The sequence below is a fragment of the Petaurus breviceps genome, unplaced genomic scaffold (genome assembly GCF_028583685.1).
Source record: "Petaurus breviceps papuanus isolate PSGF00001 unplaced genomic scaffold, PetGlider_PUasm1.0 400, whole genome shotgun sequence".
Classification (NCBI taxonomy): Eukaryota; Metazoa; Chordata; class Mammalia; order Diprotodontia; family Petauridae; genus Petaurus; species Petaurus breviceps.
Window position 1 is genome coordinate 6,119,420 of NW_027186316.1, and position 16,042 is coordinate 6,135,461.

The 16,042-nt window shown below is 40.9% G+C and overlaps 1 protein-coding gene across 1 annotated transcript in view; it reads right to left on the reverse strand.

Annotated features, from left to right (window-relative positions):
• Window positions 1-5,779: 5,779 nt before the first annotated feature.
• DNAAF6 (dynein axonemal assembly factor 6) overlaps window positions 5,780-16,042 on the reverse strand; it is a 70,691-nt gene continuing 60,428 nt past the window's right edge. The window contains exons 6-7 of the mRNA XM_069100447.1: window positions 15,324-15,409; window positions 5,780-6,808 (exon numbers count right to left, since the gene is read on the reverse strand). Coding sequence (XP_068956548.1) covers window positions 6,679-6,808; window positions 15,324-15,409 — 216 coding nt within the window. The 3' untranslated portion in view covers window positions 5,780-6,678. The remainder of the gene's footprint in view (window positions 6,809-15,323; window positions 15,410-16,042) is intronic.

Below are 16,042 nucleotides of genomic sequence, written 5' to 3' on the forward strand. Positions count from 1 at the left end.
TTTGTAATTTTTCATTCTTGTTGTTTTGCTTGGCTAATTCTTGGTTCCTCATAGAGTTATTTGTTTCCATTTGTTTAATTCTGGTTTTTAGCAAATCATTTTCCTTGGTTAATTTTTGAAGCTCCTTTTCCATATCATACACTTTTCTTTTTAGAGAGATGTTTTCCTCATTATAATGTTTTTCGAATTGTTATTTTTGTTTTGAGAGAATTATTCATTTTGTCTTCTATCTCTCTCATTTTGCTTTCAAAGTTCCTTTTGATCTCATCTAGGAGTGCCTTCTGTGTTTGGATCCATTCCCTGTTGAAATTTCAGCTTTGGGTGTGGAGTCCACATTGTCTCCCTCTGAGGTTGGTTCCTCCCTCTGAGGATAGTAGGACTCCAGAGTCTTTGTCTTTGTAGTCTGCTTTCTACCCATTTTGAGGCAGGGTCCTAGCCACGCCCTTCCTCTAGGATCCCAAGCCTTTACTCTAGAGGGTTTTGCCCTGGACAATAGTTTCTATATTTTCAGGGTCAGAGGCAGGGTTTGAAGCAAATGGGGTTCACTCTGTCATCCTCGTCTTTGGAGGTCCTGAAAGGGGCTTTTTTTTTTTAAAAAAAGATTTCTGGGCTATGAAGTGGTAGCCCCAGGAGTGTTTGCTGTCCAGTACAGGGGCCCCTGTATTTGCTTCTTACCTTGCTCTTTCCAGTCCCAGCCCTTTGGTGATAGGCCTGGTAGTGGACCTTGTGGTTGGTGGGAAGACTTGCCCTCCGAGTTGATCAGGCCCCTTCCAGGCCTGCGTCTGCCAGCCGTGCCACGCCTTCCTGGCCTGCCTCCGCCCGAAGCATGATCTTTTCTCATAAAGGAGGTCTCCTGAGGTGCCACTCCCCCCTAATGAAAACCAGTATGAAGCTCCTATCTCTTCCCCTGCCCTCCACCAAGGAAACGCACTCTGTAGCATACCCTCCTACTTCCCCTTTCCATCCCAACCATTCACTCTTCCCACACAACTCTTCCATAGGCTCCAGGTTGAGAGACTGAAGAAACCATTTTCCCCTCTTCTCTCAGATCTAGGCCAGGCAGGAGGGTATTTCTAGTTTCCCCAGCACTCATCTGTGTTCTCCCTACCTAAGAGACTTCCTTCCATTACCTCACCCATAAAAAATTATTGATTCACTTATGAGGGAATGTGGATTTTAGTTTAAATAACATCAATTTTTAAAAACTTCTATTAACCAGACTTTTAATTCCCTTAAATTTGGGGGCCCTTAGATCCTTTCTACCCCAGATGATTTCTCTTTCTTCTCCTGTTAGGCTTTGAATAGATGAATACTAGAATGCAAACTGAAATCAAATATAGTGGGTAGTAAGGTAAGTCCTTCCCACTTTTCTGAGGGGAATCACTGGGTATATATGCTCATACCCATTCTATATTTTTTGTTAGGTTACATAAAAGATATCTTGTTAACCTACATGCTTGCAGGGGAACTAAGGGTCCTTTGGGGGGAGAATAAAGGAAGACAGATACTGATATTCCCAGGTTTACTTGAGTGGAGGCATGTGCCAGAGAGATTTTGTGAGAGATCCCCTAAAATTGTACCCAAGTCTGTCCATCAATGGGGTTCTGGCCCTGACAACAATGGGTTACAGAAGTGGAAATGATTTTTATATTATCTTACTTTGGTTACCTTCACAAGCATTTACAGTTAGAAGGTTGACTGAGTATGACACTATACTTGAATTACTTGCTTCATAGTCATTTACAAATTATCAATTGCTGTTCTAAGAACTGATGGATGGTTCCATTACGGGGATTAAATGGGAGAATCCATGATGCAATCAAGAAATTCTTAAAATATATTATCTTAAAATGTTCAAGTTTGGAATTAGGAAGCCAAAAGCTAATCAGAGCATATCCAGGGCTATGCATATGCCCCGGGGGATTATAGGACAGAATAATGGATTGAAATAACTCCTGAGGACCAGAGGCTTAGTGATATGCTCAAACTGTGGCTTTAGGAACTGAGTCCTCTAATTCAGTGGTTTCAAACTCAAATAGAAAGGTGATGGGACAGAGCAGGGCACTAATTCATACATAAGGGATCTCTGCAGGCAGAATATTAACTTAGTTTTAAAATGTACTATTATCTATGTTTTACCATATTTTTATTTATCTTGTTAAATATTTCCCAGTTTCATTTTAATCTGCTTCTGGTCACACTCATGAGTGTTATGGGCCACATGGGGTCTACAAGCTGCATGTTTGACATCTCTAATTGGAAACAGTGAAAAAGGTTCGCCACAAAATAGTGACAAGAAGTGAATTTCTCTTGTGTATTCTCTTTTCTAGATTTGCATTGGTGGAGTTTGGTCTTCTGTAGCAAAGAAATCTGGTGGTCTTCTATAGCAAAAGTGTCTCTAAGATTTCTCAGTCCCCTGAGTTGTGAGCACATCTTTGTTCCCTATACTCCCCCCAAAATTACCTGCTATTTATTTTGCATATACCTACATGAAAGCAGCCATCCCATGGAGCATGATTAGGGATAAACCTGGGTCCTGGTTACTTTCAGGAACACATGGGCCCAATATGGAAGACAGTAGTATTTTGGAATGACATCGCAAATCCTGGAAGGTGCTGTGATGGATGGAGTGGCAGGGGAGGTCAGGATGGAGCTTCATTAAAGCTATATCAAAGAGGATTGGTCACTAAATTAGGAAGAGCTACCCACTCAGTAGACTTTAAAAGGTGAGTCTCTCCCCTCTGGCACTCCCTTCCTCTCTCCAGAGTTATGTTGTAAGTCAAATTCTCTTTATGTGACTTCCCATAATTTAGTGTGGCTCTAAACACACATGCCTAAGTTGGGATCTTGGGCCTCTGGGTGCCTCTTCTGCTTTCAGTTTCCTTCCCTGAGCATAGGTGCCCAAACAATGATCTTTAGAGTGACTACTTCAGGAATTCCTGGGTTCCTTAGCTGGCATTGGCCATACTTTAGGAAGAGCCCCTTGTGTGATACTCCTCCTTTTTGGACAAGATGGCCACAAGCAGGCAGATGGGCCTAGCTTGCTAGAAGACATGGAGCTTGAAGGAGACAGTACCGAACCTAATCACAGGTGAAAAGCCAAGTCAGTAATCGCACAAAGTGCTTCAGATTTCAATGTTTCATCTGCCCACCTCTGGCCATTTAATAGTTGTGTGACTCTGGGAAATCCCTTAACTTCTCTGGCTTCAGTTTCCATCTGGGTAATGACGATCAGCTATTGTTTTATCATCCTATGAACCTTCTAGATGAACATAACAGTGGTTATAAATTACTGCTTTTGCATGTAAAGGTTTTGCTTTTGCTGTCAATGGCGGACTTGTGAGTCTTTTTGTGGAAGAAACAAATAGCTGTTCTTTTTTTTTTAAGCAATTGGGGTTAAGTAACTTGCTCAAGGTTATATGGCCAGGTGTTTCTGGGTGGGTACTAAGTATCTGAGCCTGGATTCGATCCCAGGTCTCCTGACTCTGGGGCCGGCACTCTTACTGCGCCACCTGTCTGCCCCTACAAATAGCTGTTCTATACCTGATTTACATTATATAGCAACTACCTTTCTTCTTTTCTCCTTTTGGGGGAGACCCTAGACATTAACCAAACCTAAATGCTAAGTTATTTTCTCCAGAGTTCTGGGGTAGGGGCAAGAGAAAAAGAATCTGATGCCCCTCTTTAAGGGGACAGGCTTCCCAAGGATTAAACTTAGTTCAGAGCTTAGAGTGACCCCTTAGTGGGAGAGAGAAAGAGAGGGTATGTGAGTGTCCCAGGACCCCCACCTGCCCCTGGGCCCAACAGCTGTTCTTTGTAAGTGTACACTTACAATGTGTATGTTGCAGGGACTGCATGGGTCCCCATGTCAGGTTATGGTGACTATCTAGGCTTTAGGGTCTAATTTTGGTTCTATGGTGGCCCAGCACTGAAAGGATCTGGTGCTTTAGTATGATGTAGTCAATTCTGAATTGTCTCTTGGTCATCCTCTTACAGCATGACAGCAGCATGGGGGAGGGTGGTCTACATGAGTTAAAAGGACAGTATTCATTTCCTTCTCTCTGCTGTGCCTGTCTCACATAGTGAGCTCTTTGTGTCTTCTTTTACAATCAGGAGGTAGGGGAATGGGCAGAGCTAAACAAGCTTGTGCCTGGGGCCCTGGAAGTCTTTTTTGTTATGTGCTCCCTTTCCTGAGGTGACTGAACATGGTTCTAGAGGTAGGCTTGGAGGCAACCTTGTGAGTTCAAAAGGTCTGGGAATCCTGATCTAATGAGCAGAGCAGGTGGTCTCAGCAGAGACAGAACTGAGCTTCTGCCCTGGAGAGGATGAGCGCTAATAAGAGGATTGGCCCAGGCCTGACCATTTTACCACATATAACAGGAGCTGTTTGCACAGTGCAGAGCCAAGGTGAAATGTAAAAGGCCTAATCAGAAGTCTTGCAAACTGCTTCATGAGTAGATTGTAACAGTAGTTACAAGTTACTGAATCCTATGTAATTCTACTAATGTGTGCCATCTCTTATCTTTAGCATTTCTTGTGTATGTAAGAGTAATTACTTGGCCCATAAATGATTCCTACTGTACACTGGGTCTTTTTTTTACTCTTCTTTTTGTGGAAAGGCCCTAAGAATGAGCCAAGAAATAAGAGTTCCTAGGGCAGTAGGATAGGGGACTTCCTTAACTAGCCTATGGGTATAAGAACTGCCTCCCAGCAGAGGCTGGATTCTCCAGTCCTGAACCTGTTTCAAATTACTTGCTGGCTTTCCGTTAGTGGAAAATAGAGTGCCACAGTATCCCAGGGTACTTGAAGCAGTTCCTCAGGGATAAATGTTCATGTCTTCTCCTTTAAGAGAACACTGAGGCCAGGGACTATTCCTAGCACGGTGCCTGGCACACAGTAGGGAGCTTACAAAATTCCTGTTGATTGCTTGATAAACTCTACCATTCTAGAAATCTGAATATTTCTCTTTAAAAGTAGCAAGACCTCTGAATGGTCAAAAATGACTACTTCTGACCCCAAGGACAGTGAAGTAAGATGATTTCTAGATGGCTATAAATCACTGAACTAAATTACATTGTTCTTGAAGCTCAATTTCATTACATAATTAATACAGAACCACACAAGCAATGCCCAATGCAATTTTGGCCTGGAAATGCTGTCTTCTCTTCCAGGGACAAAGTGTACCCAGTCATCCAGCTCACCTTACTTGAGTGATAGAATCCTTCTAATTAGGACCAGCACATAAAATAGGGGGTGGGGTAGTACATTTCCCACTGATTCATTGCTATTCTTTGGAGAAGAGAAATGCTTACCCAGAGCTTATACTTTGGGGCATAATCCAAATAAACTCTTAAAATATTGCCTAGATAAAGGAAATGCTAAGACCACAAAGCAGGCAGAGTAGGTTACTCTTTTGATCCAAATCATTTTGGGGACTTAAATCACTCCCACCCTACTTAGCCACTCAGTCTTTGCCTTCCCTTTCTGTCTCCTCCAGAGTCACCAGGGTGATTTCAATTTTAAATTCCATAGAGCTCTTTCTGCTTGAGCACAGCCAATTGATCATAGTCCCAGTCCTGCTTGGTTCTACTTGACCTAATCACAGCCCAGATTCTCCCTGGCCCTTCAGCCGAGGGGCTAAACTACCTCCAGGACACACCTGCTGGGGTCCTGATTGCCCTAAGCTCTGGTGGGAGAAGGATGATCGGTTTTCAATTGTTCCCTTTCCATGTTCTCAATTCACTCCCGAGATTGAAGAAAAACTAGCAAGAATAGCCCATTTTGGAAGATAAACGTTTCTTTTATTGCTAACTTGTAAAGGAAGGCTCTGACTGATGGGGGGGGGGGTACATTATTATCTATGAGTAGATTATACCTGAACACTTAACAAGAGCAGGGACAAAAGACTAGCACATGTCACCAGCTGAGAAGAAAGACTGGAAATGAGGGAGATGTACCCAACTGGTAAGAATGCCACTTGTTTCTCTAAATGCCTTTCATAATTCAAGGTGTTCAGTTGTCACAGTATAACGCAGAGTACCCCCAAAAAGGCACTGGTAATAACTATAAGGTTGCATAGGAAAAAAAAAGTTTTAAAAATATTTTAAAATGTGACTAATAACAAATATTTCAAACAGGTCCAAATTGCTCAAAGATTACAGTTTCCCTTCATTTCCTTTTCCACTCAAACGTGTATGATGAAAATGCTAATATCTATAAACAGAGTGTCCCCAAATCCTAGTGCAGTTTAAAATTAAGCTTGGACTTTTGGGACATCCTGTATACCAACTATGGGATAATTTCAGCTACTTCATCATAAACCAAGTCTATACAGTTTAACTAAAATAAACCAAATAACATAGAAATAAGGTCCTTTTGCTTTAGTTTGGTTTGTTTTTGCCATCCTAATGGCCAATTGTCAAGCAATAGATTATGCCATTGCCTCTTCCGTTGGTTTGAGTCCTTAAGACTATTGACACAAAAGGACTAACCATTCCATGGTTTAAATATTTCCATTGTTCTAACTATTGTATTGATCGATCAGCAGACATCCTCAGTTTCTTAGTGATCACCCTGTAAATGGACGATCTCATCATCAACAGAACCATTCAGCATCTTGGACTCTGATGATGTTTCTAGTCTTACTGAACAACATCTTATCTTACCCCCATTATGGTTTCAGAAAAAATTAATGAAATCAAGCTCTCTTTTCATGGTCAAGATGACTTCAAGGATCTCCTTTTCTGTGATAAAACTCGCTTTTCCAGTCTTGCTGTCCACAGGATGGGGAAGGTGCAGGAGCAGCTTACTAAAATATAGGAATAAATGTGTTAGAAACTGAAACAAAAATGAGAAGATATTTCCTTCACTGGAGTAAGAGAAAAGAAACTATGAATGATATGTGGAAGGTGAAGATTCATGGATGAGGTATCACTTAATCAATGGATAATTTGTTGTGAAGTTTGGGTAACACAATCTCAGGCTAAGGTTGCAGTTTGGGTGACAGAGCCATTACAGTGCCCTTCCAACTGTAACTTTTGATTAAACCAAATGTCCTCTTCCCTGCTATCTCTTAGTCCTATCCACATCAGTCTCTATCCTCTGCCCCCACTGCACCCTATCAATGGACCCTCTGGAATCCCTCTCCCTTCAAGCTAGTTTTCTTCCTCCCATAATCAACCTTATCATCCTTCTTTAATGCTGGCCACTCCTCTCATATCCCCACTCTAATAAGGACCAAAGGAGCCATCCAGTTCCCACAACCCATTTCACACCCTCCATCAGTCAGCAAACTCTCCTCTGCTGAGGTTTCTGCCATCCAGCTATCTCACCTTGTCCAGATGTGTACTGTCAACTGTCACCCTTTGGGCCTGACTTTCTTCTTCCTCAGTGAGTTCAGTACTTGGCTTTTCTTTCCAACCAAACTCTTGCCCTTATCCTTAATCATTCTATATTCATGTTGATAACCATATGAACAGCCAGTTAACCTCTTTAACTGCCAAGACCTCCCCTTCCACTGTACTTCAACCATTCACAGGAGTCACATTAGGGTTACAGGTATGGCATGCAAGGCTGTTCCACCTCCAAGACCTTCAACTCTGAAACTCCCCCAAATGGTCACCATCCTCTTACCATCCACCTCACTCTTCATAAACCTGCACTTTGTCCTTTGAGAGGCTTCATGTACTAGATCAGGAAGATCTGGGATCAAATTCCCCCTTAGTACTTAACAGCTGTGTGATCACAGACAGACAACCTTTCTGAGCCCTGGTTTCTACATCTGTAAAGCGGGGATAATAATAGCTGTCCCCACCTCAGAAGATCATTGTCTCAAATGAGACAATGTCTATAAAATCCTTCATAAACTTTATATAGTTCTCCCTTCCACGTTGCCACTTTTCCATCAGATTTTTGATATATCGAAGGTTGACATAAGATATTAAATGGGAATTTGGGGGGAGTTTTGTGGAAGTCACAGATGACACAGAACCTCTGACCAAATACCCAACCCAAACTTTACAAGAAGGTACACCCCATAAAAGAAAAAGAAAAAAATTCAGACTTCTCTGCTACTAAGTGAGGGCCGAAAAGTTTTACTCAGATTCCCTGGTGACCTCAATCTCATCTGATCTCCTCCCTTTCAGGAGCTTGGCTAATCATTCTTTCTCTCATCTTCAGTCTCTTCCTAGCCACTGCTTCCTTCCCTGTTGGCTACAAATATGTTTAAATCTTTCAAATCCTTTAAAAAATATTCCTTTGAACTGAACATTGAGAAATTAGAAAGACCAAACTTGACCCCAAAGCAGAGACAAGAGATGATGGTTCTTTCTCTCTTTCTTCCTTCCTCCCTTTTTTGTTGTTATAAGGGATGGTTTTCTGGAAGGGGAAAGGAAGAGATACAGAGGAAAATCTAGGGGATATAAAAACAAATTATAACAAAAAGTCTGTTTTAAAAAAACCTTCCTTTGATCCTGTCATCTCCACAAACTGGCACTATATCTCTACTCCCTTTCACAGCTAAATTCCACAAAGGAGGCATTTACTCCATCCAATGCTTCCACCGGCTCTCTGCTCAACCCCCTGCAATTGGCTTTGAATGCAGAGACGACTGAAATGCCAGGGCTCTCTTAAGAGTCACCCAAGACCTGGAGCTCACTAAACCTGATGTCCTTTTCTCAGTCGTCTCTCCTCTTGACTTTCTGGGAACATTCAGCACTACTGACCATTCCTTCCTTCTAAACACTCTCTCTTCCCCCTGCTTGCTCCCTCCTCGTTCTTTCTCCTCCTAGCTCTCTGACTACTCTTTCTCAGTGTCCTAACTGTGGGTTCACCCCAAAGCTCTGTCCTCAGGATCCTTTGCCAATTCTTCATCATCCTCCCCTCTCTAAGTGTGCCCCACCCAAAGAACTCTGTCCTATGTCCCCTTCCCTCTATGAGTTCCTACAGGTTCAATTGTCATTATTACTACACGAGTGACTTCGAAATTCCAGCTTCAAACATTTCCCAGAGGCAGTTAAGTGTCAGAGTGGATAAAGTACTGAATCTGGAGTCAGAAGACCTCAGTTCAAATCCAGCCTCATACTCTTACTAGCTATGTGACCTTGGACAAATCACTTAGCCTCTGCTTGCTTCTGTTTGCTCAACTATAAAATGGGGATAATAACAGCACCTACCTTCTATGAGACTGTAGTAAGGTTCAAATGAGAGAATATTTATAAAATATGCATAGCCTGGCTCTTCATAAATACTTATTCCCTCCCTCCAAACCTGCATTTCAACTGCCTTCTGTATGGCATCACTTGGATATTCCACCCAAACCTCAAACTAAACATATCTGCAGCAGGGAGAGTGTTGGATCTGGACTCAGAAGGCCCGGCTTTGAATTCCACTTCCATCATTTCATGTATGACCCTAGGCAAGACTCTGTCCCCTCTGAACCTCAGTTTCTTCTTCTAAAAAATTGGGGGCTTGGACAATGTGACCTCCAAAGCCTCTTCTAGTTCTAGTTGGTATGATCCCCAACCAAATCAGCTCCCGACAAACCCTAGCGACTCGACCTCCACAGTACCTCTGGTATTTATTCCCTTTCCTCCCCTGACATGACAGCCCTTATCACCTTTCTCCTTGATTGTTGTAAAAACCTCCTAAGCCTCTCCCTCTCCTCCACTCTCTTTCATCTCCAATGCTTTCTACATATCACAGGACACTGTTCTGACCATGACATTTCCCTACTCGAGAATAAGTTGTTGTTGAATCATTTCAATTGTGGCCAATTCTTTGTGACCCTCTGACTCTTCATGACCCCATTAGGGGTTTTCTTGACAAAGGTACTGGACTGATTTTCCATTTCCTTCTCCAGCTCATTTTACAGATGAGGAACTGAGGCAAACAGGGTGAAGTGACTTGCTCAGGGTCACACAGCTGGTAAGTGTCTGAGGCTGGATTTGAACTCAGGAAGAGGAGTCCTCCTGACTCCAGGCCTGGCATATTTTGTGCAGTGCAGCGCCACCTAACTGCCCCAAGAATCAGTAGTAGCTCCCTATTGCCTCTAGGATAAAATGCAAATTCCTCAATCTGGTTCCAGCATACTTTTCCAGGCTTACTCCCTAGCCAATCTGGACTTAGCTATGCTGGGAACTTGATTTGCTGTCTCCTACTTCCATATATTACCCAAGCCTAGAATGTACTCCTCTTCATCTTTGCTTCAGAAAACTTATCTTCCTTGAAGATGAAGCTCAGATACCATCTCTTCTGAAATACCTTCTAGCCACAAGAGAACTCCTATTCCTAGAGTATTTTGTCTTGAATCTCTCCTTTCCCCTACCTTGCATTCTAGTTATCTATGTATATGTCTAGTGATATACCATGGACATAAACATTTTTCAGAAACAAATTACATTACAAGTACTTAATATGTACTAGAATAAACTGGTTTGCCCCATTAGTCCTCAAAGTGGCATCGGAATGGAATGACTCGATTCATTTTGTTGGCCTGTGCTGACCAGGCCTGTTGGGTCAAAGTTGAAAATCTGAAAGGTTCTATGTTACTGCAGCCTGAGTCCTCACCAGAGGGCTAACAATTGAGGCTCAGTTTTGGCTTAATTACAATACCAGACTAATGAAAGTGGTTCTATTTTCTTGCTTTTGGCTCTTCTGACTCAACACTGATAAAAAAAAAATGTCCCTGATAGATTTTGGGATTTGTTTGCAGTTAATGGCTCAGTTGTCCAGCATCGAGCACTTTAGCTGCAATGTGGGTGATGAGACAGCCATCATTCTGTCATAGTGCTATGTGTCTGAATTATGCATGGGCATGGCATATAGAAGACTTTAAAGAAAAGTAAATGATTGCATCACTTATTACTCAGTTTTCTCTGATAAAAACATTGAGTATTTCTAAATGACTTGGATAGATGATTGTTTCTAGAGGCTACAAGATTTCAAATCTCTAAAAGAAAATAGCATTTTTTTAAAAAGTAAAAGTATTGTTAAGTGCTTGAATTGAGTATTACTTTATAAAAACAAAACACTTGAAAATCAATTCCCTAAGTAAGTCCAGGAGACCTTTCTCATTAGAAATATCAATCACAGATCTCAAGTTCCTAAAGGTGACCTTTTCTGGAAGGTTTCAGCTACTTAAGAAGTTACAGGCTAGGAGAAAGAGCTCCCTCTACAGGCAGTGACCCAACAGCAAACATTCCTGCCCCAGGCAGTGAAAAAAAAACCATTTATGTGATCTGTGAAATTGTGTTGCTGTAAGGATTGTGGTTTGGTTTACATATTGGGATAATTCATATAAATGCATCAAAATAAATCAGTGGGCAGAAATGTACACATGCACCTTTTCAAATCTGCTGCTCATAATACAGGTTCTGTTAAAAGTGCCGTTTTCTTTAGCTTTCATTCTGCAAATAATGTTTTATTTTAAGAAGAAAACCTAAACTCAATAGTGGAGTAAATTTTTCTCCTCAGCCGGAGTCAGTGCACATTCAATGTAAGAAATCAGGTGGGGGCGGCTGGGTGGTACAGTGAATAGGGCACTGGTCCTGGAGTCAGCAGGACCTGAGATCAAATGGGGCCTCAGACACTTAACACTTACTAGCTGTGTGACCTTGGGCACTTAACCCCAATTGTCCTGCCCTCCCCACTCCAAAAAAAGAAAAAGTAAAGAAATCAGCTGAAAAAGTAATGTCGATGATAACATGGATTTTTCTTTGTTTAGAGAAATCTACTCCAAGGGGGCAACTCCCCTTAGAATGACAGAGCTCAACTAGTGTTTCTGTTTTGGTCATTTCAACCAATTTAGCCTTTTAGAAGAGAAGTACATTTGCCTGTTGTGTTTTACTGGGTAATGACCAAATTAACATTAATATTTAAATGAGACAAAATTCTATTAAATATTTAGCAAGTAAAACCTTCTCTTCCTTCAAGATAAAGCCCAAAGTACCACCAACATGGGGCACAGAGCATCTCTTATCTATCTTTGTGTTCCTACCAAGAGCAGTCACTCAGTAAAACATTAACAGAACGCAGGAAAACAAATGCTCAGTTCACCATAGAGTCACATTTGAAAGGATAATTCCAGTACCATAAAATCAACTTGGACACTCACCATCCACTTTGTCTTAATGTTTAAGATTCACCATTCATTTTATCTTTAAGTATGGAGCAGTGATGGACAGTGTGGCCGATGTTCTACATACATTTGGAGGGATTCATCACTCAGTCAACCACAGAGTGATACGCTAGTAGATGATGTACCATGCTATGGAGGGAAGGCATGTCTGTGATAGTGGAAGAAACTTAGTCTTATCGCCTCCCTTCCCCCCCAAGGAAACTACGAATTTTTTTTTTGCTTTTTGGAGGGCAATTGGGGTTAAGTGACTTGCCCAAGGTCACACAACTAGTTTTTATGTTATGGCTCTGAGGCCGGATTTGAACTTAGGTCCTCCTGACTTCCAGGGCTGGTGCTCTATTCACTGCACCACCTAGTTGCCCAAAAAAGCATTTACCTTTTTTTTTTTTTGCTTTCTTTTTGGAGAGTGGAAGGTAGGGCAACTGGGGTTAAGGGACTTGCCCAAGGTCACATGGCTAGTTTTGTGTTAAGTGTATGAGGCCAGATTTGAACTTGGGTCCTCCTGACTCCAGGGCTGGTACTCTATTCACTGTGCCACCTAGCTCCCCCAAAAAAACTATGAATTCTTGAAGAGCTAAAGTACTGTTCTTTAAAAGTTTCTGTTCAGTTGTATACAGTGACAGCACTATTGTATGAAGATCAACTATGAATAACTTAGCTATTCTCAGCAATACAATGATGCAAGACAATTCTGAAGGACTTATGATGAAAGGTGCTGTCCATCTCCAGTGAAAGAACTGGTGGAGTCTGAATGCAGATTGCAGCATACTTTTTCTTTACTTTCTTTATTTTTCTTGGGGATTTTTTTCGTCTGCTTTTTCTTTCATAGCATGACTTATATGGAAACGTGTTTTGCATGACTACACATGTATAACCTATGTTAAATTGCCTGCCTTCTCAATGAGAGGGGGAGGGGAGGAAGGGAGAGAATTTGGAACTCAAAATTTGAAAAAAATGTTAAAATTGTTCTTACATGTAATTGGAGGAAAATAAAATATTAGATTTTTTTTAAAAAGAATTTCTGTTCAGTCATCCAAGGTCAAACATTTGAGTTAACATTTTCCTTACCGAAATTATGTGAATATTAGCAATGATGTCTAAATATCAAAATCAAAAAATGTACACAAAATTTAGAAAGCTGCAAAGTTTGGGTTTTACAAGACCCAATTGTCATAGGTCAACCTTGCTATGATTGTATTTCACATTATGTAGTGGTTTGTTTTTTTTTGGAGGGGGGAAGGCAGGGCAAGGGGAGTTAAGTGACTTGTCCAAGGTCACACAGCTAGTGTGTTAAGTGTCTGAGGCCGAATTTGAACTCAGATCCTCCTGACTCCAGGGCCTGTGCTCTATTCACTGCGCCACCTAGCGGCCCCTCACATAATGTAGTTTTTATTTCAGTATTTAATAGATTAGAGAAGTGATTTGGTTTCTATATCTAGATGACATCTGTTATGTGCATTTTCTAGACCCCCTAAAGGAACCTGAAACTTCAGCTATGTATTTGAAAGGTTTGCTGAACTACAGGAAGCTTTCAATTATTTATATTAACAAAGCATAACAGTGGTGTGGCTCCCCAGCCTGCAGCTACTCCCCTTTGATCGTTGGGATTTTTACTGACTGTGGTCAGATACACAAGTAGACACTGATGTCACCAAACTGAGGCTGCAGTGGTTTGGTTTGGGTTTCGAAGAATTCCCTGCTGAAAGCAGTTAAGTAGAATAGGTATTCACATCAACATCTATTTGCAAAGCAAGGTCTGAGCTGTGGAGAATCTAAGTTCAGATAATGGAAACCAAAACCCCAATGGGTGAAGCATGGTTGAGGAAAACTGCCTTTTTCTCTATCTTTACATCTTTTTAATGGATCCTTTTGTTTTTATATTCTCTTTATTTTAAAATCTCTGCATCCCTTGCCTTCCCTACCCAGTTAAACATACATTATAACAAAGAATTTAAAAAGAGGGGGAAAAAAGCAGTTCAGCAAAGCCAACCAATGGACCCCGTCTGATAGTATGTGAACAGTCCCCCAGTGGTGCAAAGAAGAGAGGGAGATACATTTGTTCATTTTTTCTTTGAATCTAAGGTTAATCACTATAATTACATAGCCCTCATTTTCATTTTGTTGTTCTTTCTGTCTAGACTGTTATTGTCTTCATATATATTGCTTTTCTAGTTTTTCTTTCTTAATTCTGCATCAGTTCATCTAAGTCTCCCCAGGCTTCCCTGAATTATTCACATTTATCATTTCTGACAATATAGTAATATTCTATCACCTCCATGGACCACAATTTAGTTAGTCATTCCCCAATTGATGGGCATCTACTTTGATTCTAATTCTGTGAATCTTTTGGTGAGTATTGCGTAGATAAGGTCCTAAGGGGTGTAGGGGTAGAAAACTTCATGCATTGTCAAATAAGGCTGATGGTCAGTTTTGCTAAATTGTTTTTTTCTTTTTCTTTTTTAAAGAAGGCCTATAGATAGGAGATGGAAGGAGGATGCATTTGGAAATGAATGTGAAGTAAAAACAAAAAAGTATCAAGAAAAAGGTAATTCTTAACATTTTTGTTTCAAGTAGTTTATGATAGAATTGGATTTTGCTAACTTTAATCAAATTTAACCATTAATATCTCATACATACAAATTTTAAAACTAGGTTCTTCACCTGTCTATTCCAGTAGAGAATTTGTAAGAATTCACATGTAGGGCTTTGAAGCATCTTCACTTTGTAGCATTTGTCCTGACATGTCGATTAATTGCATCATAAGCTAAAGATCTGACTGAGAATTGGGGTTTAAAAAGGCATTTGAATTCTTCCAGATATGCAGACATTATGTAAAACAAATACCTGAGTAACTAAAATGTTAGCTTTATTTTTCTTTTTTGGACAGGGGAGGGCAGGGCAATTGTGGTTAAATGACTTGCCCAAGGTCACACAGCTAGTAAGTGTTAAGTGTCTGAGACTAGATTTGAACTCAGGTCCTCCTGACTCCAGGGCTGGTGCTCTATTCACTGCACCACCTAGCTACCCCTAAATGTTCACTTTCCAGTGGGAGGCCCTGGCATAGCATAGGTGTGACCTCTCTTTAGGCACCAAAGTAAAATCACTCTATACCTTTTAAATAAAAAGATGTTGATGTTATATACTATATTGACACTATAGACTATTCCAACTACTATGTTTAACTTACTGCTTGGGGGTACGAAGATCAAGAACTTTTTCTCGGATATCCAGAGTGATGTCAGAAGACTTGGTGCCTGGCAATTTAATTTTAATCTGAAAGAGAAAATGAACATGTTTCCTAAATTTGAGAGTTTCAGAGCTTTCCAGGTGAGGAACTTAGATGGGTCTCTTCCCTTTAGGGATTGTGGGAGTACTTATCTAGGATTGGGTTTAAGCTTAAGAGGGGAGGGAGGCTTTGCAAAGAAACTTTAGATCAGTTGTTAAAACAAACTGCAATAATTTGGAATTAGGTGGAAGAAAGTCACTAAAATGTCTATACCCTTTGATCCAAAGAGTCCACTACTAGGTAGAACCCCAAGGAGTTCAGGGAAAGAAAGAAAGTCCTAATACACATCAAAATATTTGTAGCAGCACTTTTTGTGGTGGCAAAGGACTAGACTAGAAATAAATTGATTTGTTGTTGTTCAATTGTTTCAGTTGTGTACAACTCTCCATGATACCATTTGGGGATTTCTTGGCAAACATGCTGGACTTGGTTTTCCATTTCCTTCTCCAGCTCATTTTACAGATGAAGAACTGAGGCAAACAGGATTAGGTGACTTGCCCAAGGTCACATGGCTAGTAAGTGTCTAAGGCCAGATTTGAACTCAGGAAGAAGAGTTGGCCTGACTTCAGGCACTGTACTCTATTCACTGCAGCGCCACCTAGCTGCCTTTCTCACTGATT